At 39.6% G+C, this 27912-nt stretch overlaps 1 protein-coding gene across 2 annotated transcripts in view; it reads right to left on the reverse strand.

Moving 5' to 3' along the window:
* Positions 1–274: 274 nt before the first annotated feature.
* Positions 275–27912, reverse strand: part of PLCB1 (phospholipase C beta 1) — an 879212-nt gene continuing 851574 nt past the window's right edge. The window contains exon 32 of one of the 2 annotated variants that reach the window (XM_043479648.1): positions 275–3535. In XM_043479648.1, coding sequence (XP_043335583.1) covers positions 3308–3535 — 228 coding nt within the window. In that variant the 3' untranslated portion in view covers positions 275–3307. The remainder of the gene's footprint in view (positions 3536–27912) is intronic. The other variant, XM_043479649.1, reaches the window with a different exon arrangement.

Here is a 27912-nt window from a genome sequence, read left to right on the forward strand (position 1 = left end):
CTTACCTTTGGTTGAGGAAGGAAGGGAATAGGCAGAGTCCTGGATATAGGAGCAATTGGCAAATTCAATGCCAGTCCGGATGGAGGGTGGACTGACAGAGTGCTGACAACCGTGCCCTTGAGCACAGGCATTTCAGCCTCTGGATTTCCTGCACAGGCACTAAAGCGCCCCATGAGGGTGGGCATTATGGCCCTAAAACCTGGCATCAGAGCTGCTCCCACCTTCCTGCCCATCAAAAGAAGCTTGCCCCCAACACCAGGAAATAATAGCTGGGTTGTGTTAAGAAATTTTTATTTTCCTTTGGATTTGTGATGAAAGCACATAAAATTACAAGTGGAAGAAACATCATGCCACAAAATTGCATAGAATTATTACAAAAATGTGAATTATGCATTTTAAATAATTTGAGATAGAACCAAAATATGTACATTTTAAGAGCTTCAGATATTTCGTCCTATCTTTTTTTTTCTTCTGAAAAGGCAAAAGTCACAATGTCCAATCCATCACAAACAATATTTATACAGTGCACAAGCGCAACATTAAATTCAAAATAATGCAAGCAATGGCCCTTTCTTTTGGAATTATTTAATGACTGCTTATCTATCACAGGAGTATTAATTAATGTATGGTGATACTGAAATGTTATAATGAACTGTTAAAAACCAAAGCCACATGGCAAGTCATTACAACTTTGAAAATTGGTTTACACTGCCAAAACCACGCAATTCTCAGTAGTGTAAAGGATCAGAGGGGCACAGTCTAGTTTACTGCACAGTTCTACTCGCTATTATAGGAAAACCACAGTACAGAATTTCACACATTCAACAAGGAACAAGGCAAATACAGAAAGGCACAAACTGCACACCATATAGACCCTTTTTCTTTATCTTACTCTATTTCAAGTAATATTAACATTATTAAATGATAGGATCACTGTAGTAGTTTCAATGATGCAAGACGGACAGTGTTACACACTACCCCCACAACTGCAAAAAGTGGTACTGTACAGATTTAAAAATGGGATTACAGGAAATGGCCAAATACAAACGTATTGCAAAATGATTACAGTCACTAAGATAATGAAACCCAACTACTAAAACAGTTTTGTGTAAGTCAAGGTTATTCAGCTTCAGCCTATCTCTGGACTAAAATTTGATACAACATTCTGTAATAATCACCATTGTGTGTTTTGGTTATTAATGCTATTGTTAGTTCATTCTTCTACAATTTTATACAGTCTGTAATTTTGTTTATAAAAATGCAGCATTCTATTTTGACCATTCTTGCTTCCTTATGATTAATGCCTTTCTTTCAAAGTGCAAAAGTTGAATGATTTACAAAAGTGTTCTCATTCAGTAGAAGTGAAGCTTTATTAAGTGTCTAATTAACACCCCAAATCCTTTAGATCAAAACATAATCATCTCCAAAGGGGATGGGATTTTTCTCCCCTTGTGTCTCCCTAGATGTGTTTTTTTAATCAAATACTCTTTCCTAATGTTTGAACTAAGCCTTCATTTTGATTAAAACTTAATTGTAATCCCTAGTTATTGCTTAAAGTTAAATAGAATAATTTTTCATAAAAATATGAAATTCTTAAAACACAATTTTCAGGACACAGCTAGCTCTTGTGTTTGAAAATATTTTGCTAAGCTACAATCAGGCAATTGTTTCAAAGTAAAATAAAACTGAGCATCTTGCTTCAGGGCTTTAACTTCAAAGTTCCTTGTGTTACTCTCTTAATTATATTTTCCTCTATATAATTATTCTCTCTTACTTAAGACCTTTCTATAATGTTCTTGATCCATTTTATTATAATATAATTTGTTTCTCTTACACCACTTAACATAGGAACTTAATTAAAAAACAGTTAAGTGAATTAAATGTACATAGCAAATATATAATGAAAGATTTTTTAATGTGAGAAATAAATTGAAATCTGTCAGACTTAAAAATTATGGAAAATACTAGTACATTTCCATATTGCTGTCCTATATATTTTTATATATTCCTACCATTAAAACAAGCTTAAAATACTTAAAATCCAGTTTTTGATCTTGCAAAATACACATCAAAATCATATTCTAAGTCTTCAATCTACCTCAACTTGCATCAAAAGCTCCATCAATTGTTTCTTAGAATTTTGATATAATTTAATATCCACATAAATCTATATGTTTGACCATTTTCTTCTCTATGTTCAATTTGATTTTAAGTCTTGTGGAAGAGATTTGGGTCATTGCCAATTAAGAAACTCATATCCACACTCATATGAATGTGTGTGTGTGTTGTGTATGTGTATGCACTTATATGGCTGAGAGCATACATATACACATGGAGATTAATGCGTATCATTTATATGTGGGTCTGTGTAGTCTCTAGATAAATATTCAATCTTTATCTCTGTATTAAAATAAAGGAACCATAAAGAAGTCAGACAGCAAAATAACTGCTGGAACCTGTTCACTCTGACTGAATCTCTGCTCAACAGACATTGGCTCAACGATTTTTATTCAACTGAACAGATCTTTGCAGTTTTTTAATGATATTAGGCCAAGGACCAACAAATACCCAGACTCTGAGTGCAATAGTTGACTCAGATAGCACACTGCCTGGAAGTCTGCGGCCACCTTGCTCATGCAGACAAATGTACAAGTCATGTTGTCAAGTCTAGAGATGGCTTCACTGGACCATCAAGGCAGAAAGCCAGCTTATTAAGTCACTGTGGTATCCAATAAAGCCATGTCAGCAACAAGTACATTGATGCCTCTATGATAAATAAATCAGCAAGCCACCAGTGCTTGCAAAGAAAAGGATGAAACAATTTAATATGCATGTCAACCCAAAGATATGGTAGTTGAGGGGCAGTTAGGGGGAAAAAAAGCTCAAAGTTGGCTGTTCAATAGTGTTAAATAATGCTATGCATTTCTCAACTATTTCTATTACTTTGACATACTTTACACCAGAGCTTCAAATAAAAACATGAGCTTGCTTTTTTTCAAAGACACTATCCTTCATTAAGTGTTCTGTGGAGCCTGGAAGTTGCCTACTTTGAGTGTACTATTAGAAAGAAAACCAGAAGCCCACATACATGCACTCTTTACTAGCAGATCTGCAGTAGTTTCCACATGACACATGGAGCTTGGGCACAGGGAAGCTGCATGGATCCTTCTGGAACTCTCCCTCCAGGTGGATTTTAATCTAAGGGATGCCTCTCAGGAAGATGCTCCTGGGCAGTGATCTTTGTAAGAAGAGAGAGTTTGATGGAGCTGGAAGGACAATGTGTGTTCTGAAGGCCTGGCAGGAATGATCACAGAGGGGTATCAAACTCTTTTCCTGGGTTTTCTCCTTCCAATTCTTCACTGGAAGGAGGCTTCTGGTTTAGTTTTCCAGAGTCTGAGGTCATCACGGGAGGGGCAGAGCTGTGATTGCTGTCTTCACTAATCTTCCCTTTCATGGCTTCCTGCACGAATTCCAAAATCTCCAGGGGCAGCCTTTTGAACTTGTCTTGGTATTCCTGCTCCAGTTCCACCTGCAGCTGGGAGACAGCAAGAGAGAGGGTGATTTTATGTCATTTAGGTTTCTATGAATGCCCATGGAGGAGCTCCTTGAGAGATGGACAAAGACTTGGGAGGAATCAATTAATTTCAATGTCATCCACTGGTTTCCTACTATGGAAAATTCTTAAAGAGATGGGAATACCAGACCACCTTACCTGTCTCCTGAGAAACCTGTATGCAGGTCAAGGGGCAAATAGTTAGAACCGGACATGGAAAAATGGCCTAGTTCAAGATCAGGAAAGGAGTATGTCACGGCTTTGTATTGTCACACTGCTTATCTAACTTCTACGCAGAATACAGCATGTGAAATGCTGGACTGGATGAATTCCAGACAAGCTGGAATCAAGATTTCCAAGGAGAAATATCAACAACCTCAGATATGCAGATGACACCACTCTAATGGCAGAAAGTGAAAAGGAACTAAAGAGCTTCTTGATGAGGGTGCAAGTAGAGGGTGAAAAAGCTGGCTTAAAACTCAACATTCAGAAAACGAAGATGATGGCAAACAGTTCCATAACTTCATGGCAAATAGATGGGAAAAAATGAGAACAGTAACAGATTTTATTTTATTGGGCTTCAAAATCACTGCAGATGGTGACTGCAGCCATGAAATTAAAAGACGCTTGTTCCTTGCAAGAAGAGCTATGACAAACCTAGATAGAATATTTAAAAGCAGATACATCACTTTGCTGACAAAGGTCTGTATAGTCAAAGCTATGGTTTTTCCAGTAGTCATGTGTGGATGTGAAGGGTGGACCATAAAGAAAGCTGAGCGATGATGAACTGATGCTTTCAAACTGTGGTGTTGGAGAAGACTCTTGAGAGTCCCTTGGACTGCAAGATCAAACCAGTTAATCCTAAAGGACATCAGTCCTGTATATTCACTGGAAGCACTGATGCTGAAGCTGAAGCTCCAATACTTTGGCCACTTGATGTGAAGGTCTAACTCATTGGAAAAGACCCTGATGCTGGGAAAGACTGATGGCAGGAGGAGAAGTCGGTGACAGAGGATGAGATGGTTGGATGGCATCACTGACTCAATGGACATGAGTTTGAGCAAACTCCAGGAGACAGTGAAGGCCAGGGAAGCCTGGCACACTACAGTCCAAACTCTTTGGGGTCACAAAGAGTTGGCCATGACTTAGCAGTTGAACAACAACAACAACTGGTTATCTATAGAGAAGATGTAAAATCGAGGTGAGTCGGACATGTCATTTGTCCTTACCTAAAAGTCAAGTCTGAGTTATGTGTGGCAAAATAAAGCTAAAGGCCATTTATTTAATATAAATACATACATGCAGAGGTGGGTCTGTTGAAAAAGTCTACCAAAGTAATCTGCGATGATGTGAAGTTCTTAAATTTAGAGACTGGCAACTACTAATAGCTGGGGGTGCAAAGTCAGCCAGAAGTCGGGCTGCGAGAGCCAAGAGTCAGCTGGAGTGGACAGATGGTCAAGGAGCGGGCTTTACGACGTGCAGCCCCACCCAGGGGCTGGGGAGCCAATACTTCTAAACAGGAGCTCAGCACGTTTCACAAAGCCGGCATAGTTAGGCAACCAACTTGAACTTCTATAGCGACTTCTTTTATCATCCCTTTATTCTGATTCCTTTTTGTATTCTAATTTTTATTTGCCTCATAAACTGTTTCTGTTGCATGTTAAACTGCATTCAGATTTATCTGTTTAGTGTTCTGGAGAATTTTCAGTATTTCAAAATTATAGAACCTTTCTTCAAATGCAGACATATGGTGGCCTCAGCCATAAAACAGGTAAAAGCCTGGAGTCTGTCTGAAGTGGGGGAGGGGGGGCGGGCGCTGCCTGCTGGGAAGCTCTGCTGAGCAGAGTTCAATTGAAACCCAGAATCTTGAATAAAATTCTCTTTGTTTATTGAATGGTAAGCAGGGGGCTTAATCTTAGAAGCAGCATGTGAGGCCAAATGCTTTTTCTAAATGCCCAAGATCTTGCATTTCTCAGCAACTCATGGGTAATTCCACTGTGGATGTGGCTGATTGATCCCTGATTTAGACACCCTGATGATCTTCCTGTTCTGGTTCTACTCTGAGCTCCCAGTTTTGCTTGGGTTTTGACTTGGCTGTATGTCTTCCATATGCAACTTCAGGGCAGTCTGAACCCTGGAAAGCCGAGGGTACAGACAGTCCTCAGGGCACCTGCCCCACCATGTCCCGATTCCCTTTTCTCACCCACGTTCTGGACAGCGCCAGCAGCTTGAAAACATCCCCTTTAGCTCACTTGCTTTTTGTTCTTGCTTCTATGCCAGGGTGGCTCAGACGGTAAAGCGTCTGTCTTCAATGTGGGAGACCCGGGTTCGATCCCTGGGTGGGGAAGATCTCCTGGAGAAGGAAATGGCAACCCACTCCAGTTCTCTTGCCTGGAAAACCCCATGGACGGAGGAGCCTGGTAGGCTACAGTCCATGGGGTTGCAAAGAGTCGGACACGACTGAATGACTTCACTTTCACTTTCATGCCAGGAAGCATGGCCAAACTTTGTTATTTAATACTTATCAGTAATCCCTTATCTGCAATTCTAAAATCTCCAGGGTTCTGAAATTAAGAAGCTTAAAAATTTATCACAAAATGGTCTTTGTGACATTAATTGATATAAGGTTATCTATCAGTTCAGTTCAGTCACTCAGGCATGTCTGACTCTTTGCAACTCCATGGACTACAGCACGCCAGGCTTCCCTGTCCATCACCAATGCCCAGAGCTGCTCAAACTCATGGTCATCAAGTCAGTGATGCCATCCAACCATCTCATTCTCTGTCATACCCTTCTTCTCCTGCATTCCATCTTTCCCAGCATCAGGGTCTTTTCTGATGAGTTGGCTCTTCGCATCAGGTGGCCAAAGTATAGGAGCTTCAACTTCAGCATCAGTCCTTCTAAAGAATATTCAGGACTGATTTCCTTTATTATTGACTAGTTTCATCTCCTTGCAATCCAAGGGACTCTCAAATAGTCTTCTCCAACACCATAGTTCGAAAGTATCAATTCTTTGGTGCACAGTTTTCTTTAAGGTCCCACTCTCACATCCATACATTCAGTTCAGTTGCTCAGTCAAGTCCAACTTTTTGTGATCCCATAAACTGCAGCAGACCTGCACATCCAATCATGATTACTGGAAAATCCACAGCCTTGACTAGACGGTCCTTTGTTGGCAAAGTAATGTCTTTGCTTTTCAATATGCTGTCTAGGTTGGTCATACATTTTCTTGCAAGGAGCAAGCATCTTTTATTTATTTATTTTTTTGTTTGGTCATGGCTCTTTCTCTTTATTTATTTATTTTAATATTGATATCAACATGTTGATTTATTTATTTATTTGGAGGCTGATTACTTTACAATATTGTATTGGTTTTGCCATACATTGACATGAATCTGCCACGGGTGTAAATGTGTTCCCATTCTGAACCCCCCTCCCACCTCCTTCCCCATCCCATCTCTCTGGGTCATCCCAGTGCACCAGCCCTGAGCACCCTGTCTCATGCATCCAACCTGGACTGGCGATCTATTTCACATATGATAATATATATGTTTCAGTGTCATTCTCCCAAATCATCCCACCCTTGCTCTCTCCCACAGAGTCCAAAAGTCTGTTCTATACATCTGTGTCTCCTTTGCTGTCTCGCATACAGTTATCGTTACCATCTTTCTAAATTCCATATATATGTGTTAGTATACTGTATTGGTGTTTTTCTTTCTGGCTTACTTCACTCTGTTAGGCTCCATTTCATCCACCTCATTAGAACTGATTCAAATGCATTCTTTTTAATGGCTGAGTAATATTCCATTGTGTATATGTTTTACATCTTTCTTATCCATTCGTCTGCTGATGGACATCTAGGTTGCTTCCATGTCCTAGCTATTATAAACAGTGCTGCGATGAACATTGGGGTACACGTGTCTTTTTCAATTCTGGTTTCCTTTGTGTGTATGCCCAGCAGTGGGATTGTTGGGTTATATGGCAGTTCTACTTCCAGTTATTTAAGGAATCTCCACAGTTAATTTCATGGCTGCAGTCACTATCTTCAGTGATTTTGGAGCCCAGGGAAATAAAGTCTGTCACTGTTTCCATTGTTTTCCCATCTATTTGCCATGAAGTGATGGGAACAGGTGCCACGATCTTCATTTTTTGAATGTTGAGTTTTAAGCCAGCTTTTTCACTCTCCTCTTTCCCTTTCATCAAGAGGCTCTTCAGTTCCTCTTCGCTTTCTGCCATAAGAGTGGAATCATCTGCATATCTGAGGTTTCTGATATTTTTCCCAGCAATTTTTATTCTGGCTTGTGCTTCATCCAGCCCAGCATTTTGCATGATGTACTCTGCATATAAGTTAAATAAGCAGGGTGACAATATACAGCCTTGACGTACTTCTCTTCCAATTTGGAACCAGTCTGTTATTCCACGTCCAGTTCTAATTGTTGCTTCTTGGTCTGCATACAGATTTCTCAGGAGGCAGGTAAGGTGGTCTGGTATTCACATCTCTTTTAGAATTTTCCATACTTAGTTGTGATCCACACAGTCAGAGGCTTTGGCATAGTCAATAAAGCAAAAGTAGATGTATTTCTGGAATTCTCTTGCTTTTTTGATGATCCAACGGATGTTGGCAGTTTGATCTCTGGTTCCTCTGCCTTTTCTAAATCCAGCTTGAACATCTGGAAGTTCATCGTTCATGTACTGTTGAAGTCTGGCTTGGAGAATTTTGAGCATTACTTTGCCAACGTGTGAAGTGTGTGTTAGTTGCTCAGTTGTGTCCGACTCTTTGTGATCCCTAGTTTGTGAGATGACTGCAATTGTGTAGTAGTTTGAACATTCTTTGACATTGCCTTTTTTGGGGACTGAAATGAAAACTGACCTCTCAAGTCCTGTGGCCACTAATGAGTTTTTCAAATTTGCTGCAATATTGAGTGCATTCAGGTATGGCCTAAATCAAATCCCTTATGGTTATACAGTGGAAGTGACAAACAGACAAGGGATTAGATCTGATAGACAGGTGCCTGAAGAACTATGGATGGAGGTTTCTGACATTGTACAGGAGGCAGGGATCAAGACCATCCCCAAGAAAAGAAATGCAAAAAGACAAAATGGTGGCATGAGGAGGCCTTACAAATAGCTGAGAAGAGAAGAGGAGCTAAAGACAAAGGACAAAAGGAAAGATATATCCATCTGAATTCAGAGTTCCAAAGAATAGCAAGGAGAGATCAGAAAGCCATCCTGAGTGATCAATGTGAAGAAATAAAGAAAACAATAGAATGGGAAAGAATAGAGATCTCTTCAAGAAAATTAGAGATACCAAGGGAACACTTCATGCAAAGAAGTGTTCAATAAAGGACTGAACCGGTATGGACCTAACAGAAACAAAAGATATTAAGAAGAGGTGGCAAGCATACACAGAAGTACTGTACAAAAAAGATCTTCATGACCCAGATAATCACGATGGTGTGATCCCTCATCTAGAGTCAGACTTCCTGGATCTGAGGTCAAGTGGGCCTTAGGAAGCATCACTATGAATAAAGCTAGGGGAGGTGATGGAATTCCACTTGAGCTATTTCAAGTCTTAAAAGATGATGCTGTAAAAGTGCTGCATTCAATATGCCAGGGTATTTAGAAAACTCAGCAGTGGCCACAGGACTGGAAAAGGTCAATTTCATTCCAATCCCATAGAAAGCCAATGCCAAAGAATTCAAACTACTGCATAATTGCACTCATCTCACACGCTAGCAAGATAATGCTCAAAATTCTCCAAGCCAGACTTCAACAGTACATAAACCAAGAACTTCAAGATATTCAAGCTGGATTTAGAAAAGGTAGAGGAACCAGAGATCAAATTGCCAACATCCATTTTATCATAGAAAAAGCAAGAGAATTCCAGAAAAACATCTATTTCTGCTTTATTGACGATGCCAATGCCTTTGTGTGGATCACAACAAACTATGGAAAATTCTAAAAGAGATGGGAATACCAGACCACCTGATCTGCCTCTTGAGAAATGTGTTTGTAGGTCAAGAAGCAACAGTTAGAATGGGACATGGAACAACAGACTGGTTCCAAATTGGGAAAGGAGTATGTCAAGGCTGCATATTGTCACCCTGCTTATTTAACTTATATGCAGAGTACATCATGGGAAATACTGGGCTGGATGTAGCACAAGGGAATCAAGATTGCCAGGAGAAATATCAATAGCCTCAGATATGCAGATGACTCCACCCTTATGGCAGAAAGCAAAGAACTAAAGAGCCTCTTGATGAAAGTGAAAGAGGAGAGTGAAAAAGCTGACTTAAAACTCAACATTCAATAAACAAAGATCATGGCATCTGGTCCCATCACTTCATGGCAAATAGTTGCAGAAACAATGGAAACAGTGACAGACTTTATTTTCTTGGGCTCCAAAAGCACTATAGATGGTAACTGCAGCCATGAAATTAAAAGATGCTTGCTGCTTGCAAGAAAAGCTGTGACCAACCTAGACAGTGTATTAAAAAGCAGAGACATTACTTTGCCAACAAAGGCCTATCTAGTCAAAGCTATGGTTTTTCCAGTAATTATGTATGGATGTGAGAGTTGGACTGTAAAGAAAGCTGACTGCCAAAGAATTGATGATTTTAACTGTAGTGTTGGAGAAGACTTTTGAGAGTCCCTTGGACTGCAAGGAGATCAAACCAGTCAATCCTAAAGGGAATCAGTCCTGAATATTCATTGAGAAGATTGAGAAGACTGATGTGGAAGCTGAAGCTACAATAGTTTGGCCACCTGATGCAAAGAACTGATGCATTGGAAAAGATTCTGATGCTGAGAAAGACTGAAGGAGGGAGGGGAAGGGGACGACAGAAGATAAGGTGGTTGGATGGCAATGCCAACTTGATGGACATGAGTTTGAGCAAGCTCCGGGCATTGGTGATGGACAGGGAAGCCTGGCGTGCTGCAGTCTAAGAGGTCAGAAAAAGTCAGACACTACTGAGCAACTCAACTGAAATGAACTGAGTGCAGCACTTTCACAGCATCATCTTTTAGGATTTGAAATAGCTCAACCGGAATTCCATCACCTCCAGTAGTTTTGTTTGTAGTGATGCTTCCTAAGGCCCACTGACTTCGAACTCCAGGAGGTCTGGCTCTGCGTAAGTGGTCACACCATCATGGTTATCTGGATCATTAAGATCTTTTTTGGTATAGTTTTTCTGCCACCTCTTCTTAATATCTTCTGCTTCTGTTATGTCCATCCGTTTCTGTCCTTTATTGTGCTCATCTTTGCATGAAATGTTCCCATGGTATCTCTAATTTTCTTGAAGAGATCTCTAGTCTTTCCCATTCTGTTGTTTTCCTCTATTTCTTTGTACTGATCACTGAGGAAGGCTTTCTGATCTCTCCTTCCTATTCTTTGGAACTCTGCATTCAGATGGATATATCTTTTATTTTCTCCTTAGCCTTTTGCTTCTCTTCTTTTCACAGCTATTTGTAAGGACTCCCCAGACAACCATTTTGTCTTTTTGCATTTCTTTTCTTGGGGATGGTTTTGATCACCACCTCCTGTTCAATGTCACAAAACACCATTCATAGTTCTTCAGGTACTCTGTCTATCAGATCTAATCCCTTGATTCTATTTGTCACTTCCACTTTATAATCATAAGGGTATTTATAATCATAAGGCTATTTGTATTCATTGTTTAATCCCACTTCATGTGAATATCCATACATGGTACTATAGAGATATTAATTTGCTTGATTATGAGGGTGACCCAGGCCCCCTTGGGGTATATAATGCTTGTGTTATATGCATCATATTCTTTTTCTAAAATCAGCAAATTTATGAATTTTGAAAAACAAGAGGCCCCAAGAGTCTTGAATAATGGATTGTGGATATGTTCAAATGACCTTTTTTTTTTTCTTTTCATATTAAAAAGTGCCTAATAAAATTGCTTGACCTGAGTATTGAGAGTTCCCTATTCTCCTCAAATATCAAATGTTGGGCATTTATGAATATGTTTTGCTGGCATATGAATTCTAATAAGCCAGGAAGGAAATGTGCTACGACAGTGATACCCACAGGGCCTTGAGATTCACATTGCCATGATGGGTCAAGTCACCTTCACACACAGCTCCACCCTCAGGGCCAGGGGACAAACCCTGGGAGGATCAGACGCAAGAAGAACATGGCCAGTTCCTCCCCAGGCTGGGGTTTTTACTGTCACACTCAGGAATAAGTGAAATCTCAGTGTGGTGTCTGATGTTTCCCATTTACCTCCATCCTGACTTCATCATGGATTTGCCACTGTTTTAGTTCAGCAACATGGACAATTAAAGTTTCACTTCCAAGGAATGTAGGGAAAGGGAGAAAAGCATGGAGCCCTGTATTTAAGAAACAGCAGATTTCATTTAGGTTAGTTTGGGCAGCCTTTAGCTATAAATATATTGTACCTGACCTAGCAACCAGCTTCTCTTAGATGATTGGTAGACAAGACCCCATGGTGCCTGGTAGGCTGTTACTTTTTTTAACTTATGGAAAAAAAATGAAATGTGAAAAAATGCCAAATAAATATTTAAACTAACATTTTCTAATAATATTTTAATAATATAATTTTAATAATTATGATTTTGCACCCAATTCAGATGCGTGGATATTTTTTCCCACACCACCAAGCAATTCTCTGTGACCAGCTGGGTGTCCTACAATTAAACTCAATTCTGACACCGTTTGCCTGGAGATAAGGTCAGATCACACAGTTCAGGGGCTCAGTCCACAAGACTGCGCCTTGCCCCCACCCCCACCCCCACCCGAATTCAATGCCGATCTTAAGTCCAGCTTGCCACCTGTGCTTTTGCCTGACCTGCTCTAGCTTGGAGGCTCCCAGAAGCCCCTCACTGGGGTCCGTTTCTTTGAGAACTTGGAGAAACAGTTTACTCACTAGAGTATTGGTTTATTATAAAATGATATAACTCAAGAATAGCCAGATGAACAGAACAAGGTATGGGGAAAAGGCACAGAACGTCCATGACCTTTCCAGGCGGGCCCCTCTGCCCAGTCTCCACCTGCTCACCAGCCTCAAGAGCTCTGAACCCAGTCCTCTGAGGGCTCTGTGGAGGTTTTCTATGTAGTCATGACTGATGTAACTCCTTGCCTTTGGTGATTGAACTCCATCTCCAAACCCTCTTCTCTCTCTACAGGTCAGGAGGAAGTATCTGAAAGTATCAACCCTCCAATCACTAATGGTTCCCCTGATAACCAGTCCCATCCTTAGCTGCTTCCCCTAAATCACCTTACTAACATAACAGAAGACACCTTTATTGCTCTTAATACTTAGGAATTCCAAGGATTTGGGGAGTTCTGTACCAGGAACTGGGATGAAGCCCCAATGCATATTCCTTATTATAAATCACAATATCATGATAATAACAATAATAATCTAATTTTAATAACTTTTTAAATTTAAAAATTGATCCAGTTGTGGCTAAACTATAATTTTGGTAGATTCCTCCTTTTATCATGGGTTAGTAGTAGATTTTATTATGCTCTAAACTATTGTAATAAATTGAAATGATTCATTTATAAACTAAAATGTACATTAAATGCCATATATTTCACTCTTTAAAAAGTCTTTTTATTTATTAGTGAATTACAAAAGTACATTTATTATTGAATTTCAACTTAGAGCTTTTCCTTTTTTGTTTACTTTTCTTGTAAATGGAACACTTATTCATTGTAAGAAAACATGAAAACTATGCAGTGCAAGATCTGGCTCTGTTTCCTAAAAGCCCCATCAATTAGGAATCTAGAGCTATTCTAGTCCAAGGGTTGCAAACTCAGGTGTTCAGGGAGAAAAGGCAAGTTGGGAAAATAAGAGAAGTGGGCTATGTGCAAGGAAGTGGCCGCTGGGGAGGACACACCAGTCTAAAAGGTCTAACAGGGGTGCCAGGACCTCAGCTCAGACAGAAGCTTGCCAGATTCTTATTTTCAAGAGAAGTCAGACATGCAAATCTTCATGTACGATCTCCTGAGTTTTTATTATTGACCATCAATTCAGTTCACACTCATGAGTCCTATCGGGGAGAGTTTCTAACTTCTCTCCTCACAGACTTGAATGTGACTGAGATCAGAGGACTTGAGAGTTTGGTTCCCACTACGGAATTTCAGTTTGGATCCCTCTTCGTTTTTTCTCCCTACGATCGTGAGCTCCACTGACCACCACCATTTGCTCTTGATCACCCCCTGCTCGTGTCCAGGGGGATGATCTCCCATCTAACTGCCAACTTATGCTTCATGTACTCAAATACACCAAGCTTCAATTCTGTGCAACTCAAGCTTTGTGTTCTGCGTAGGTGGACTGTACAAAGGGGCAGCAATTCTTCACCCCTCCTTGTAGTCATAACCTTTGCAGCTCTTCCCACCAAAAGTGGGGCATATATTTCATTTTCCTGAGTCTGGGGAGGCTTTGTGATTTGCTTTGTCCAGTAGAATCAGCCAGAGACACAGTATGCAGTTCTGAGCCTAGACATCAAAAAGCTTTGTGTGTTTCCACTCTCACTCTTGGAAGCTTATTCAGGTGTTGTGTGAAGACGTGCAAGCTGCCCTGCTGGAGATGGAGACACATGGCCCAGTTACACTCTTTTCCATCACTTCAAACACCAGACATAAAAGTGGAGCTATTATAAACCAGCCAGCCCTTAACTGACCCCCCAGCCAAACACAGACTAGAGCCAGGCTACTGGGATCAGCTGGCCCAGATTAGAACTGCCGTGCCAGTTCACAGGCTCATGAGCTTAGGAAGTGCTTGCTTTATGCCACTTAAAGTTTCATGGTTATTTGTTAGATCAACAATATTATGACAATAACATATAGTGGGGGGAATCCACGAATCCCACACAATTTTATTCAGTTGGCACCATCTTTGTATTGCTAGGACCTCTAAACACACTGTTGGGGGAAAACACCACAGAACAGATACATCGTCATGAGAAGGTTGATTTTGCAGGATATACCTTGGAGCTTGTCTATATTAGTAAACATGAGCTCCCTTGACCTTAGGTTTGTCAGATCTATTTTTAGAAAATGGGAAAAAATAGGGAAGAACACTGTCAAATTTAATCTCCAATTTTAAGGCAAATTGTTACATTATACTCAGATGTTAATACATAAAAGCATAGCCAGAGTTTGTTTTATAGACTAAATTCTCCAATTTGACTAGCCAGACTGAATTTCTAAATTTCTTAGTTAACTTGATTTTCAAAAGATGTTGCCCACTCATTGCTTCTGTGAACTCTGGAAAGTTAAGCAGGAAAAGGCAACACAGTCAAGTTCAAATGTGTCCGGTGCTCCCTGATTATATTGTCCACCATTTTTTAACTCAGTGCTCTTCTGTCTCTGGTAATTTTTTCAGCTGCCTTAAGAAATAGAGATCTGATCTAGTTAAGCAAGGTTTTTAGATACATAAATACATAAGTGAAGACCAAGGAGAAAGCAAGGTTACTTTTAAAGATTCATTTACAAATGAATTCAAACACTCAACATAGCATAAATGTGTTATAAATAAAAAATAAGCCAGATGACTGAGTTATTAAAGTGATATAATCAAAATGAATTTTTTAAGGAAACAAATCAAAATCAGAGAATCAGCTACAGTGGTATAATGAAGATAGAAGAACTACTGAAGCTTAAAAAAATGCTACAAACAATTCACAGATATTAAGAAGATAGTCACAGTTTGACCTCAAGTCCAACTCAAGTCATTTTACCCAATGAAGTATATCAAAGACCTTAACATAAAACATAAAGCAATAAGAATTTGCAGAGAAGACTTAGGGAAATAATTGTACAACCAATGGGGCTTCACAGGTGGCTCAGTAGTAAAGAATCTGCCTGCAAATCAGGAGCCACAGGAGACATGGGTTCAATCCCTGGGTCAGGAAAATCCCCTGGAGGAGGGCATGAAAACCCACTCCAGTATTCTTGCCTGGAGAATCCCAGGGACAGAAGAGCCTGGGGGACTACAGCCCACAGTGCTGCAAAGAGTCAGACATGACTGAAGCGACTTAGCACTCATGCACACATAGAGACATTTTAAACAAGAGAGAAAAATCATAAGCTACAAATATTATAGGTATATTTATCTAAGTGAAAATAGCCTTTTCTGGTGAAAACATGGGCAAAACCCAAGCAGTTCATAGGAGAAGGAAAGCAAATATTCAATACATATATGAGAAGACATTCACTCTCACTAGCAATCAGGGACATGCAATAGCCCAATGCCTTTTTAAAGGGCATTATATTGGTAAATTTTTTTTTTTTGAGAGAAGCAATAACATCTAGTGGGTAACTGACACTTTCAAACATTAGATGAAAATCTGATTATATTTATAAAAAGGAAAAGGTACATAGCTCTCAACTCAGCACTCCACATTTGGGAATCCGGCCCAGAGAAATAAAAACACTAACAGGTAAGGACAGAAACACTAACATACTGCAGCGCTGCAGAGTCAAAAACTGAGAAACAAAATAACAGCTAAAATAACAGCAATGAACACCCAGGAAAAACCCTCAATTCACTTTAATCTTTTGCCACCTGTGTATTGTCATTGTTTATCATTATATTTTGGAGTGAATCATTTGAAAATAAATTTCAGACATCAAGGCACTTCACCCTTAAAAATAAGGACACTTTTCCTGCCTAGTGGCAAAGTGGATATCTTAATCATTTAAAGAAATTAAAAATTCCTTAATATTAGCTAACTCCCATTCATGTTCAATTTTCCCCATTATTACTCTTCCCAGTTTTTTCTAGTTTTTTTTTTTAAACTAAAATTCAAAGTTCATTTTTGCGTTTGATTGTTATGCCTTTCTCATTGTTAACACTTGAATTATTTATTGTTCTACATTTTTTATGACTTTAGATTTCTTTGAAGAGCCCTATTCAACTTCCTGGTGGAATTCCCACATTCTGAATTTGTCTGATTATTTCCTTATGGTGTCATTTAAGTTGATCCTGCTGCTGGTGTTGCTAGGTCGCTTTTTTGTGCGACCCCATAGACAGCAGCCCACCAGGCTCCCGCATCCCTGGGATTCTCCAGGCAAGAACACTGGAGTGGGTTGCCATTTCCTTCTCCAACGCATGAAAGCGAAAAGTGAAAGTGAAGTCACTCAGTCGTGTCCGACTTTTAGTGACCCAATGGACCACAGTCTACCAGGCTCCTCCATCCATGGGATTTTCCAGGCAAGAGTACTGGAGTGGGGTGCCATTGCCTTCTCCAAAGTTGATCCTAGAAACCCTAAATTCTCTGTAAACTGGAAGTTAAGAATCTAAGGCTTGGTTAGACACAGATTAAACATTTGTTTGGACAAGAATAGTCAGTAGGAACTCTTTTTGGGGTTAGCCAAAAAGTTCACTCAGGTAGAAAAGCCTAAAAGAACTTATTTAAAAAAATTTTTTAATTGGAGGGTAATTGCTTCACAAATGTGTCGGCCTCTGGGGTAAAACAAAGCAAATCGGTTGTAACTACATCGAGCCTCCGTCTTGAGCCTTCCTGCTAACCCCCTCCCCACCCCACCCCGCCAGGTCATCACAGAGGGCCAGTCCAGGCTCCCTGGCTATAGAGCAAGCTCCACTAGCTACCTGTTTTATACACAGCTGGGTGAACTTTTTGGCCAGCTCAACATATCTCGAATTGCCTCAGGGCACCGAGTGCCAGGTGGTTGCATTATCTGATTCTAAGACTTGGCTAAAAGCGGTAACTAACAGACCCCAGTTTTGTCTAACGTTTTTTCTTTTGAAATCAACAGTTATTCTGAGGGGTAAAACTCTACCCATGTAAAATTTCCTTAGCACCCTTTCATGAACGTGATGAGTCTTGCTTATCTCTTTGGAGGTAAACTCTTCCTTATTTAGCTAGCATTTTTCTGTAAGGAAGATGTGGAGATAAACTAGAATTCCTCCTCAAAAGGCAGGAGAATCTTTTAATGATTTTTAATTACAAATATTATGGTTAAGGAGTTGGGACAACAATTGTTTCAAAAGATGGCAACTGAGCTTTCTTTTTCTTTTCTTCCTTTGAAAATAACAGCATATGATAACAGCAGGAATTTTTAATTCCTGTTGCCCAAATCAGTTGCAGCCATCATTCTTTTCGAAGCTCAAATTTTGCCACATGTGGTCAGGGGGCTCCTTTCAGGCTGCCTCCTGTGTGCTTTTGCCATGCACCCTCCCCTCTTAGTTTTTGAGCACTTGCTTGATTTTTGAGGTTTAACAAGGTACCTTGGACATCGTGTGTATTTTCCTTGCCTCAGACCTGATATCAGGCACTTTTCCAAGGAGCCTGTGCAGAAGGTAAGCCAAGCTCTGGGTGCTAAAATGTTCACTGCGACTGGATTGTCACTGTGTTTAGGCCATCTCAGTGGACAGAATGTGCATTTTGAAAATATCATTAGTACATATTTCAAATTTAAATGTTACATAATAGAGTTTTTTCTTAACTTTGATTTTTTATTTGTGGTTTTTAAATTTTGTACTTCATTTGTATATTTGGCATTATTATAACATTAACCTATTTACTTATTTGATTTGCATGCAATACACTGAAATAGTTTGAAAATTATGATCTCTCAATAAAATGACCAAGTGAAACTTGTGGCTTTTTTGAAGTTTTTTTTTTTCCCACAGAATACATCCCACTAAGGATGTACAATTACATTACTCCTAAATTCACTTGAAATAATTATTTTCTTTGCAGAGTTATGTTGCTTTGATACATACATAAGGTTTTAGTTTGTTTTCTCGTTGGGCATTTTAGATTACTTCACTTTTTTCTTTCTCTGAGAGTATCTGCTCTATTTTAAACATTTAAGTGCTCATAGCCTTTTTAGCTTTTAAAAATATCTCTGGCCTTTAGGAAATAGATATGGTAATATGGTACTATAATTATGTTGCTCAAAGTATTTTGAAATTTAATGTTAAAAATTAGGAAAATGATAAAACAAGTAAACAAGCAAATAAAAATCAATGAAACTTAGACTCTGTATAAAATACAACAGAAGGCTTCCACTTAAAGAAATGCAATTCATCCAATAAATGTAAACCAATAAGTTTTCCTGAAAACAGAGATATATAATTATGTTACTGTGATAAGCAAAGAAAGTTGACATACTGGAGTATATGTCCTGTGGTTATGAGAATATATTCTAAGAATATAGAATGATTTTGAAAGGAAATCCTGAAATATAAACTGTGGTGGGATTATGAATATTTTTATTTTTTACTTCTCATTTTATGATAATGTGATTATTTATTTTTAGCACAAAAATAACATTATAAAGGAAAAACAAAACTTAATATATATTTAAAAATACAAAATAGAAAAACACAAAATGCTGAATGTGGGTGAGTGAACAGGAAAACCTGATGAAAAATTATTACAGAGACGATGGTATTTTAACCTTAACATCATCAATTAACTAGCTAAGAGGCTATAAAAAGCAAAAGCATCAAAAAGTACATAGTCAGAGTGGATGGTTTCAAAATCAGTCTGAACAACCTTGCAAAATTTTGTCTTATTTTTAGAATAATCTCATGAATTTGTACTTTGACCAAGAATAGAAATAACAGGATCACATAAAAATTACAGAGTGAGGTCAGTCAGGTTAGCAGAGGATAGTTAGAAAATGGGATATGGGAAAATGGGACTACATTATATATCCCAATCATTCTCAGTTGTGTTTATTTGTTTTCCTCTAAATTTTTGTAGAACAAATTACAATGGGACCTTGAGTAAAACTGGCTGAGCAATTCCTTCTTCTGCTCCAAACACAGGGAAATGCTAAATGAAACAGAGTATATTCATTTATTTAAATTTGTAACTGATTTCTAATATGAGAAAAGGAAACCCCGAAGTCATGGGGATACAGAGGACCTCAAAGCCAAAAGGCCCATGGATGGCAAAGTAGACTGGCCATTTTGGGCGGTTTCATGTTCTACGGCAATGGGGCCTAAGAACTTGGGATGTTGAAGTGCTGAAACTGAAGTCCCTGCAGAAAGCCTGGAGTCTCCACACTTGAAATGGGGACTCAGAAAACACAATCTGTAATCTTGGGGACAAGTTGAAGCTAGTGATTCATGGGGCTCATTGGAGGAAAAATGTCAGCAACAAGGAATCAATAACCCAGACCAGCACAGCAGTGAGAGAAGTTTCCAAATTCACGTTATCCCTGTGCAAGGGTACTCAGTGCCAGCAGAGCAAAGAAATAACTGTTCAGAAATTGAGACTTCTCTGGTGGTCCACTGGTGAAGACCCTGCGCTCCCAATGCAGGGGGCCTGGATTTCATCCCTGGTCAGGGAACTAGATCTTGCATGTTGCAACTAAGACCCAACATAGCCAAATAAATAAATAAAATATTAAAAAAAAAAAACACTTCAAAAATTAATAAAATCCTAGAGTCTCAGAGCAGAGGAACAGCAAGTTCAGACTATTTGGATTCTCTACAACCCAAGATAGGAATAACCCCTGTAGATAAAGAATTCCCACTGAACTTGAACTCAGAATTCAAAATTACAAACCACTCAGGTAAAATGCCGGAGAAGGCAATGGCACCCCACTCCAGTACTCTTGCCTGGAAAATCCCATGGATGGAGGAGCCTGGTGGGCTGCAGTCCATGGGTTCACGAAGAGTTGGACACGACTGAGCAACTTCACTTTCACTTTTCACTTTCATGCACTGGAGAAGGACATGGCACCCCACTCCAGTGTTCTTGCCTGGAGAATCCCAGGGACGGGGGAGCCTGGCGGGCTGCCGTCTATGGGGTCGCACAGAGTCGGACACGACTGAAGTGACTTAGCAGCAGCAGCAGCAGTTAAATGCAGCATTTGTTCAACCTTGTGATCCAAGGTTGCTATCAGCAACTGAACTCTAAAGAAAATGAGTAAATGGTGATCCGTTTATTTCTAGGTCAAAATGGAAAGTACTCCAGACCAACATACAAATAAATGGAATAGTTCACGCTAATGTGGAAGAATACAATTAATTCATAATGGATGTACATTCCTGATGCTTTTAATCAAGTGCTGGACTGTGGTGCATGCCTATATTTTTGGCAGATTTTTCCTAAATAATTACATCTTCTTGAAAATGATGTTAAAATGAATTTTCATCTTTTGAACAAACGCCAACAAACAATAGAGGCTGTTGCAAAGGGCAAGGAAAGCAACAACAAATTAAACTGTTGCCATAGATCAACACAAGTGGATTCTTCATTGAGGGATAGGTAAGATTCTCTGGCCACATAGGGTGCTTGAATTTTACCATTGACCTTGGGCAATTTATTTAATCTCTTGGAATTTAAATAGCTTCATATATAAAATGGGAATAATAATATAAATAAGATAATGCATGTTAAATAACTAGCATAGTGTGCTTGCTTGTTAATTAATTTTGTGTAATTTTATCTCTGAAGAGAGAGAAAAGAACTCACAGATGAAAACATCAGGTACCCTGTTTACTAAGTGGTCTTTGTTGTTTCCATTTATATCATTTGAGTCATTATTTGGTCAATGCAAGATAATTATGGTACTTGTTAAATCTCCCTTTTTGGATTCTTTTCTGAGTTGCTGTTGATTTTGAAGCATCTATCAACAAATAATATTTTTGAACACCCTGACTGGTGTAAGGTCCTATGTTTCATGCTGTGAAGAATGAAAAACTTAGAATCTTTCCAGAGAGATAAGCGATGTGGATGGGAACATAAGTCAGGCTGAATGGCTGCCATGATAAGATGTGCTATGGGTGTTAAACATGAGGAGTGGGTCAGAGCCTTGAAGTGACCCGAGAAATACTATGAAGGAAGTGAAAGTAAAAGTTGCTCAGTTGTGTCCGACTCTTTGTGACTCCATAGGCTATACAGTCCGTGGAATTCTCCAGGCCAGAATACTGGAGTGGGTAGCCTTTCCATTTTCCAGGGGATCTTCCCAACGCAGGGATCGAACCCAGGTCTCCCGCATTGCAGGCAGATTCTTTACCAGCTGAGCCACAAGGGAAGTGGGGCTTAAATTGTTGGGCTTTGTGGGAGTCTGCTAATACACTTGGTATTATCATTATCCTGGGGCAGCAGCTTTCAAACTTCTCCTCATGAGGCATGTAATAGGTGAAATTTCCAGGGTAGGGGGTTGGAGCTCTCTAGCTATAACTTCTCTTGTATAAGTCCAAGTATATCTATGTATGGATACATATGTAAGTAGATATAGATATGAAAGTGAAAAGAAAGTGAAGTCGCTCACTCGTGTCCGACTCTTTGCAACCCCACGGACTGTAGCCTACCACGCTCCTCCGTCCATGGGATTTTCCAGGCAAGAATACTGGAGTGGGTTACCATTTCCTTCTCCAGAGGATCTTCCTAACCCAGGGATCGAACCTGGGTCTCCTGCACTGTAGGCAGACGCAGATATAGATATCTCTCTATATATATCTATATCTTTGAATCTGCTCTAATATATAAATTAAATCTTCACCAAATTTCTTTAGGTGTAATTAGCCACAGATTACAATGGAGGAGCCTCATAGTCTGTGGTTGAAAACACTTTGTGTGTGTGTGTGTGTGTGTGTGTGTAATAAAGTTTTATTAAAGTATAAAGGAGATAGAGAAAGCTTCTGACATAGGCATCAGAAGGGGGCAAAAGAGTACCCCTTTGCTAGTATTAGCAATGGAGTTATATACTCTCCAATGAATCCAAAGAATGTCTGGAGGCTGCAAAGACCTCACCAGACCCACTCCCATAATTTACATTTTAAGATAACAGAGTTGGCCAGAAGGTTTAATCCAAAGATTGTCCTCAGGCAGGATTGAGAACACTTTTTAAAAATATGGCTGCATGTTAGAAGCGACATGATAAGCAAGTTTTAGGTCAGTGCTCTCAAAAGTTAATGTACATACAAAGCACCTGATGATTTTGTTGAAATGCAGATTCTGATTCAGTAGATCTGGGGTGGAGGTGTTGAGATTCTACATTTCTAACGAGTTCTAGGGTGATGTTTCTGGTCTAAGGACCATTGTTTGAATAGCACCACTTTAGACAAAGGATGTCCAACAAAGTGCTCTTTTTGGGTTTCCCTCTTCAAATATTATTTCAAGATCTGGATTTATATTAAAAAAAAACCCTCTTTTTGTAAATTTCATACCTCTGAATCTCTGAAGTTGGCCAGTGTTCAGATTTGGATTCAAAGTATTTGCTGGTAGCTTTTGAGTAAAGGCAGAATGAGGATTTTCCAGTCAATAGAAAGAAAAGACAGAGGGATCAAGGACAAAGTAGGCAACGGATCCAAGTTCTGAATCAGGGGCTTCCCTGGTTCACTGAAGGTCCAGTGGTTAAGACTCTGTGCTTCCACTATCAGAGGCATGGGTTTGACCTCTGGTCAGAGAACCCAGATCTCACATGTTGTGTGGCACGGCCAACCACCTCCCCACTCTTCCCCCGACAAAAAAACCTCCAACAACAAAAGTGAATCAAGTGATAGATCCAAACACTGAATCAATAAAAGAGGAAAGACAGGAGCGAGAGATCCTGTGGTTTACTAAGCAAAGTTCCTAACATGTATTTGCATTTTAAATTTTATTTCAAACCAGAAGCCAAATGCATAGCTTTAAAAATTTTTTTAAATTAATTAATTTATTTATTTTACTTTACAACATTGTATTGGTTTTGCCATACTTTGACTTGAATCCTCCATGGGTGTACATGTGTTCCCCATTCTGAACCCCCCTCCCACCTCCCTCCCCATCCCAACCCTCTGGGTGATCCCGGTGCACCAGCCCCGAGCACCCTGTCTCATGCATCGAACCTGGACTGGTGATTCGTTTCACATATGATAATTTACATGTTTCAATGCCATTCTCCCATATCATCCTGCCCTCACCCTCTCCCACAGAGTCCAAAAGACTGTTCTATACATCTGCATCTCCTTTGCTGTCTTGCATACAGGATTATCGTTACCATCTTTCTAAATTCCATATATATGCATTAGTATACTGTATTGGTATTTTTCTTTCTGGCTTACTTCACTCTGTATAATAGGTTCCAGTTTCATCCACCTCATTAGAACTGATTCAAATGTATTCTTTTTAATGGCTGAGTAATATTCCATTGTGTATATGTACCACAGCTTTCTTATCCATTCATCTGCTGATGGGTATCTAGGTTGCTTCCATGTCCTGGCTATTATAAACAGTGCTGCGATGAACATTGGGGTACATGTCTCTTTCGATTCTGGTTTCCTTGGTGTGTATGCCCAGCAGTGGAATTGCTGGGTCGTATGGCCATTCTATTTCCAGTTTTTTAAGGAATCTCCACACTGTTCTCCATAGTGGCTGTACTAGTTTGCATTCCCACCAACAGTGTAAGAGGGTTCCCTTTTCTCCACACCCTCTCCAGCATTTATTGCGTGTAGACTTTTGGATAGCGGCCATCCTGACTGGCGTGTAACGGTACCTCATTGTGGTTTTGATTAAATGCATAGCTTTTATGTATTGTTGTTGTTCAGTCACTGAGTCATGTCCAACAGGGTTCCCTGTCCTTCACTGTCTCCTGAAGTTTGCTCAAACTTGTGTCCATTGAGTTGGTGATGCTTTTACTTGTAAACTCCTCTATACATGCATATACTCCATGAAACTGCCCATTAAGAAAAGTGGCTCTTCATACATCAAAGAAAATCAGATTCCTTTGACTCTTTTCCTAGCTCCAACCCCATTTCTTCTTCACTGTCCTTTCTGAAATAAATGTCTCTTGAAATGCTGCAATTTCCCAACTTAACCTGTAATTTATACCTTTTTTGATTCTTAAAATGTATTTCATAATTTCTTTTGTAAGCAACTTACAGGTGTCTAGAGATTATTGTAGAAACCTTTGAAAGGGATATTAGCAATTATATAGTCAGCTCTTCCAAGATTAGTGTTGGAAAGGAATTTTAGAAATTATATAGTCAAAAAAAAAAAAAAAAGAGAAATTATATAGTCAAACCTTTTTTTCCCGTTAGTACAAACCTGTGACTGAAAGAAGTAAGTGGTTTTCTCAAGGCTAGTTTGCTAATAGCAAAAGCAGAACCAAAACCTAGTTGACTCTCCTCTACAATAGATTGACTGGATCAGTGGCCCCACACTTGCCTCTCCCTGTTTCCACCCACAGTCTTTGCCTTATGACTCTTAAGTTTCTCTTAGGAAGGAGGTAGAGTCTATCTCTACCACTTGAATATGAGGTGGTCAAACATCATTTTTGGCCAATAGGATGTTAGCAGAAGCCACCCAAGGAGACACTTGGAAAAGCACATGCACATTTCAGTTTTCACTCCTGTTATTTTGCCATGGGCATGGAAGCATGCCTGGACTAGTCTAGTAGAGGATGAGGCCTATGAACAGAGCTTAGTCACCCCAATCATCCCAGTCACACAGCCCAAAGATCAAAGAGCAGCTGACTGGTACCTGGAGATGTGAACAAGTCTGGCTGAGATCAGTAGAGTCACCTACATGACCTACTTAATTAATCATAGATGTTGAACAAGCCAAACTGAGATCAGCTATGTTCAGCCCAGATCAGTTGAACTCTGCAAAGTCATGAATTAAATAAATATTTCATGTCAGCGAAGATCTGTGGCTTGTTATGCAGTGGTTATTGTAGCATTTCCCCATGACCCTCAATTTCTCTCAAAAGTGTTCATGAAACTCTGTGGTGAAGGATATAAAAATCTGAGGATGTTTAAGTTCCTTATATAAAATGGTGCATATAACATATGAGCATTCTCCCATATCTTTTAAATCACCTCTAGATTACTTTGAACACTTAATACAATGTCAATTCTATGTAAATAGCTGTAAATCAATGTAAATGCTATGTAAATTCTAATAGTCGCTAGCATACGGCAAATTCAAGTGTTGCTTTTTGGAAATTTCTGGAATTTTTTCCCAAAGATTTTCAATTTGAAGCTGGTTGACTCCACAGATATGGAACACATGGATATAGAGGGTTGACTATACAAAAATGTAAGGCAATAATTATGCCATTTGGTAAGCCACTTCATCCCAGCCAACCTGTGCATTCCAGACCTTGAAATTTTTGTGTTAGAATTGGAGTTGTTTTTGCTGTTCAGTCTCTAAGTCGTGTGTGACTCTTTGTGACCCCAGGGACTTTGCATGCCAGGCTCCTCTGTCCTCTAGCATCTGGAGCTTGCTCAAACTCAAGTCCTTTGAGTCAGTGATGCTATATAACCATTTCGTCCTCTGTCCCTGCCTTTTCCTCCTGCCTTCAGTCTTTCCAAGAATCAGTGTCTTTTCCAATGAATTGGCTCTTCACATCAGGTGGCAAGTATTGGAGCTCCAGCTTCAGCAACAGTCCTTCCAATGTATGCAGGGTTGATTTCCTTTAGGATTGGCCAGTTTGGTCTCCTTGCAGTCTAAGGGATTCTCAAGAGTCTTCTCCAGCACCAGCTTGAAAATATCAATTATTCAGTGGTCAGCCTTCTTTATGGTTGAACTCTCATGTCTGTACATGACTACTGGAAAAACCATAGCTTTGACTAGATAGACCTTTGTCAGCAAAGTGATGTCTCTGCTTTTTAATATGCTGTCTAGGTTGGTCATAATTTTCCTTCCAAGGAGCAAGTGTCTTTTAATTTCATGGCTGCAGTCACCATCTGCAGTGATTTTGGAGCCCAAGAAAATAAAGTCTCTCACTGCTTCCACTTTTCCCCATCTATTTGCCATGAAGTGATGGGACCAGCTGCCATGATCTTAATTTTTTTAATGTTGAGTTTTAAGCCAGCCCATTTACTCTCCTCTTTCACTTTAATCAAAAAGCTCTTTAGTTTCACTTTGCTTTCTGCCATTAGAGTGATATATTCTGCATATCTGAGGTTGCTGATATTTCTCCCAGCAATCTTGATTCCAGTTTGTGATTCATCCTGCCCAGCATTTCACATGACATATTCTGCTTACAAGTACAAGAGTACTCCTTTCCCAATTTTGGGCCAGGCCATTGTTCCAAGTCCGGTTCTAACTGTCGCTTATTGATCTGCACACAGGTTTCTCAGGAGACAAGTAAGGTGGTCTGGTACTCCCATCTTTTTTAGAATTTTCCACAGTTTGCTGTGAGCCACAGAGTCCAAGGGTTTAGAATAATCAATGATGCAGAAGTAGATGTTTTTCTGGAATTCTGTTTTGCTTTCTCCATGATGTGACGAATGTTGGCGATTTGATGTCTGGTTCCTCTGTCTCTTTGAAACCCAGCTTGTACATCTGGAAGTTCTTGGTTTGTGTACTGCTGAAGTCTAGCTTGGAGGATTTTGAACATAACCTTGCTAGCACGTGAAATGACTGCAAGTGTACGGTAGTTTGAACACTCTTTGGTACTCTTGCCTTATGGATGCCTGCTCTTAAAGCCTAGTGAAATTGACTCTTCCTAAAACAGAGTTCCCCTGCTGAGTTTATGATTAATCTCTCTATTCAAAACTTTATTCCATTTCTTGTCCACCCTGGTTCTCTTTAAGACTGAGGAGTACCAAAGAAAAGGGGAGATTGAAACTGAAAAGGACCCTGCTGGGCTTTCCTGGGTATAAAAGCCCCTCTTTGTCCCCTGTTTCTTGTTTGCAGAAAAAGCCTTTAGTTTCCTATATCTTCCTGAGTTCTAAAGAGCAGGCACAAGGAGATACTAATTAGAGAAGTGAAGGAATGCAGAAACAAAGGAAACACATATAAGCAAGAAAAGAAATGATCGTTTAAACAATAGTCAGTGATAAAACAGAGTCCTAGTTTCTCCTCAAGAGATGTACACATTATTTGACACATACCTCTGAGTTGTTCTGTAAAAACTAAGATACCCCCACCCAGGTGGAGGATGGTGATTATTTGCTGATCACAAGCACAGAGACTCCAGACTGACTGGAACTAGAAGGCTCATGGTTAAGAGTCCTGTTAAGATCCCTGTTACCTCACCACCAACCAATTAAGAAAGTCACTTAACCTGAAGTCCTCAGCTCAAACACTGTCTTAGAAAACCCTTCCTTGAAAGCCATTGGGAAGTTCAGGTCTTTTGAGCTTGAGCTGCACATTCTCCTTGCTTGGTGCCCTGCAAACAAATGCTGTACTTTCCTTCAGTACAGCCCAGTGTTAATAGACTGGTTTGCTGTGCAGTGAGCAAGTGGGTCCAAGGGTGCTTGGTAACACTAGGAATTTTCTGGTTTTAGTTGGCTGCTTTCTGTAGGGAGACTCAACTGGGGCCTATCACAGCTGGGAATAAAAATGACTGTGAAAGAGAAAAACAATTTTGATTTTAACAAATGATCAATCATGGTCCAGAGACACCCTGTCAAACTGAAAGATGCTATTGTACTTAA

This window comes from Cervus canadensis, chromosome 10 (genome assembly GCF_019320065.1).
Source record: "Cervus canadensis isolate Bull #8, Minnesota chromosome 10, ASM1932006v1, whole genome shotgun sequence".
NCBI classification, from domain to species: domain Eukaryota; kingdom Metazoa; phylum Chordata; class Mammalia; order Artiodactyla; family Cervidae; genus Cervus; species Cervus canadensis.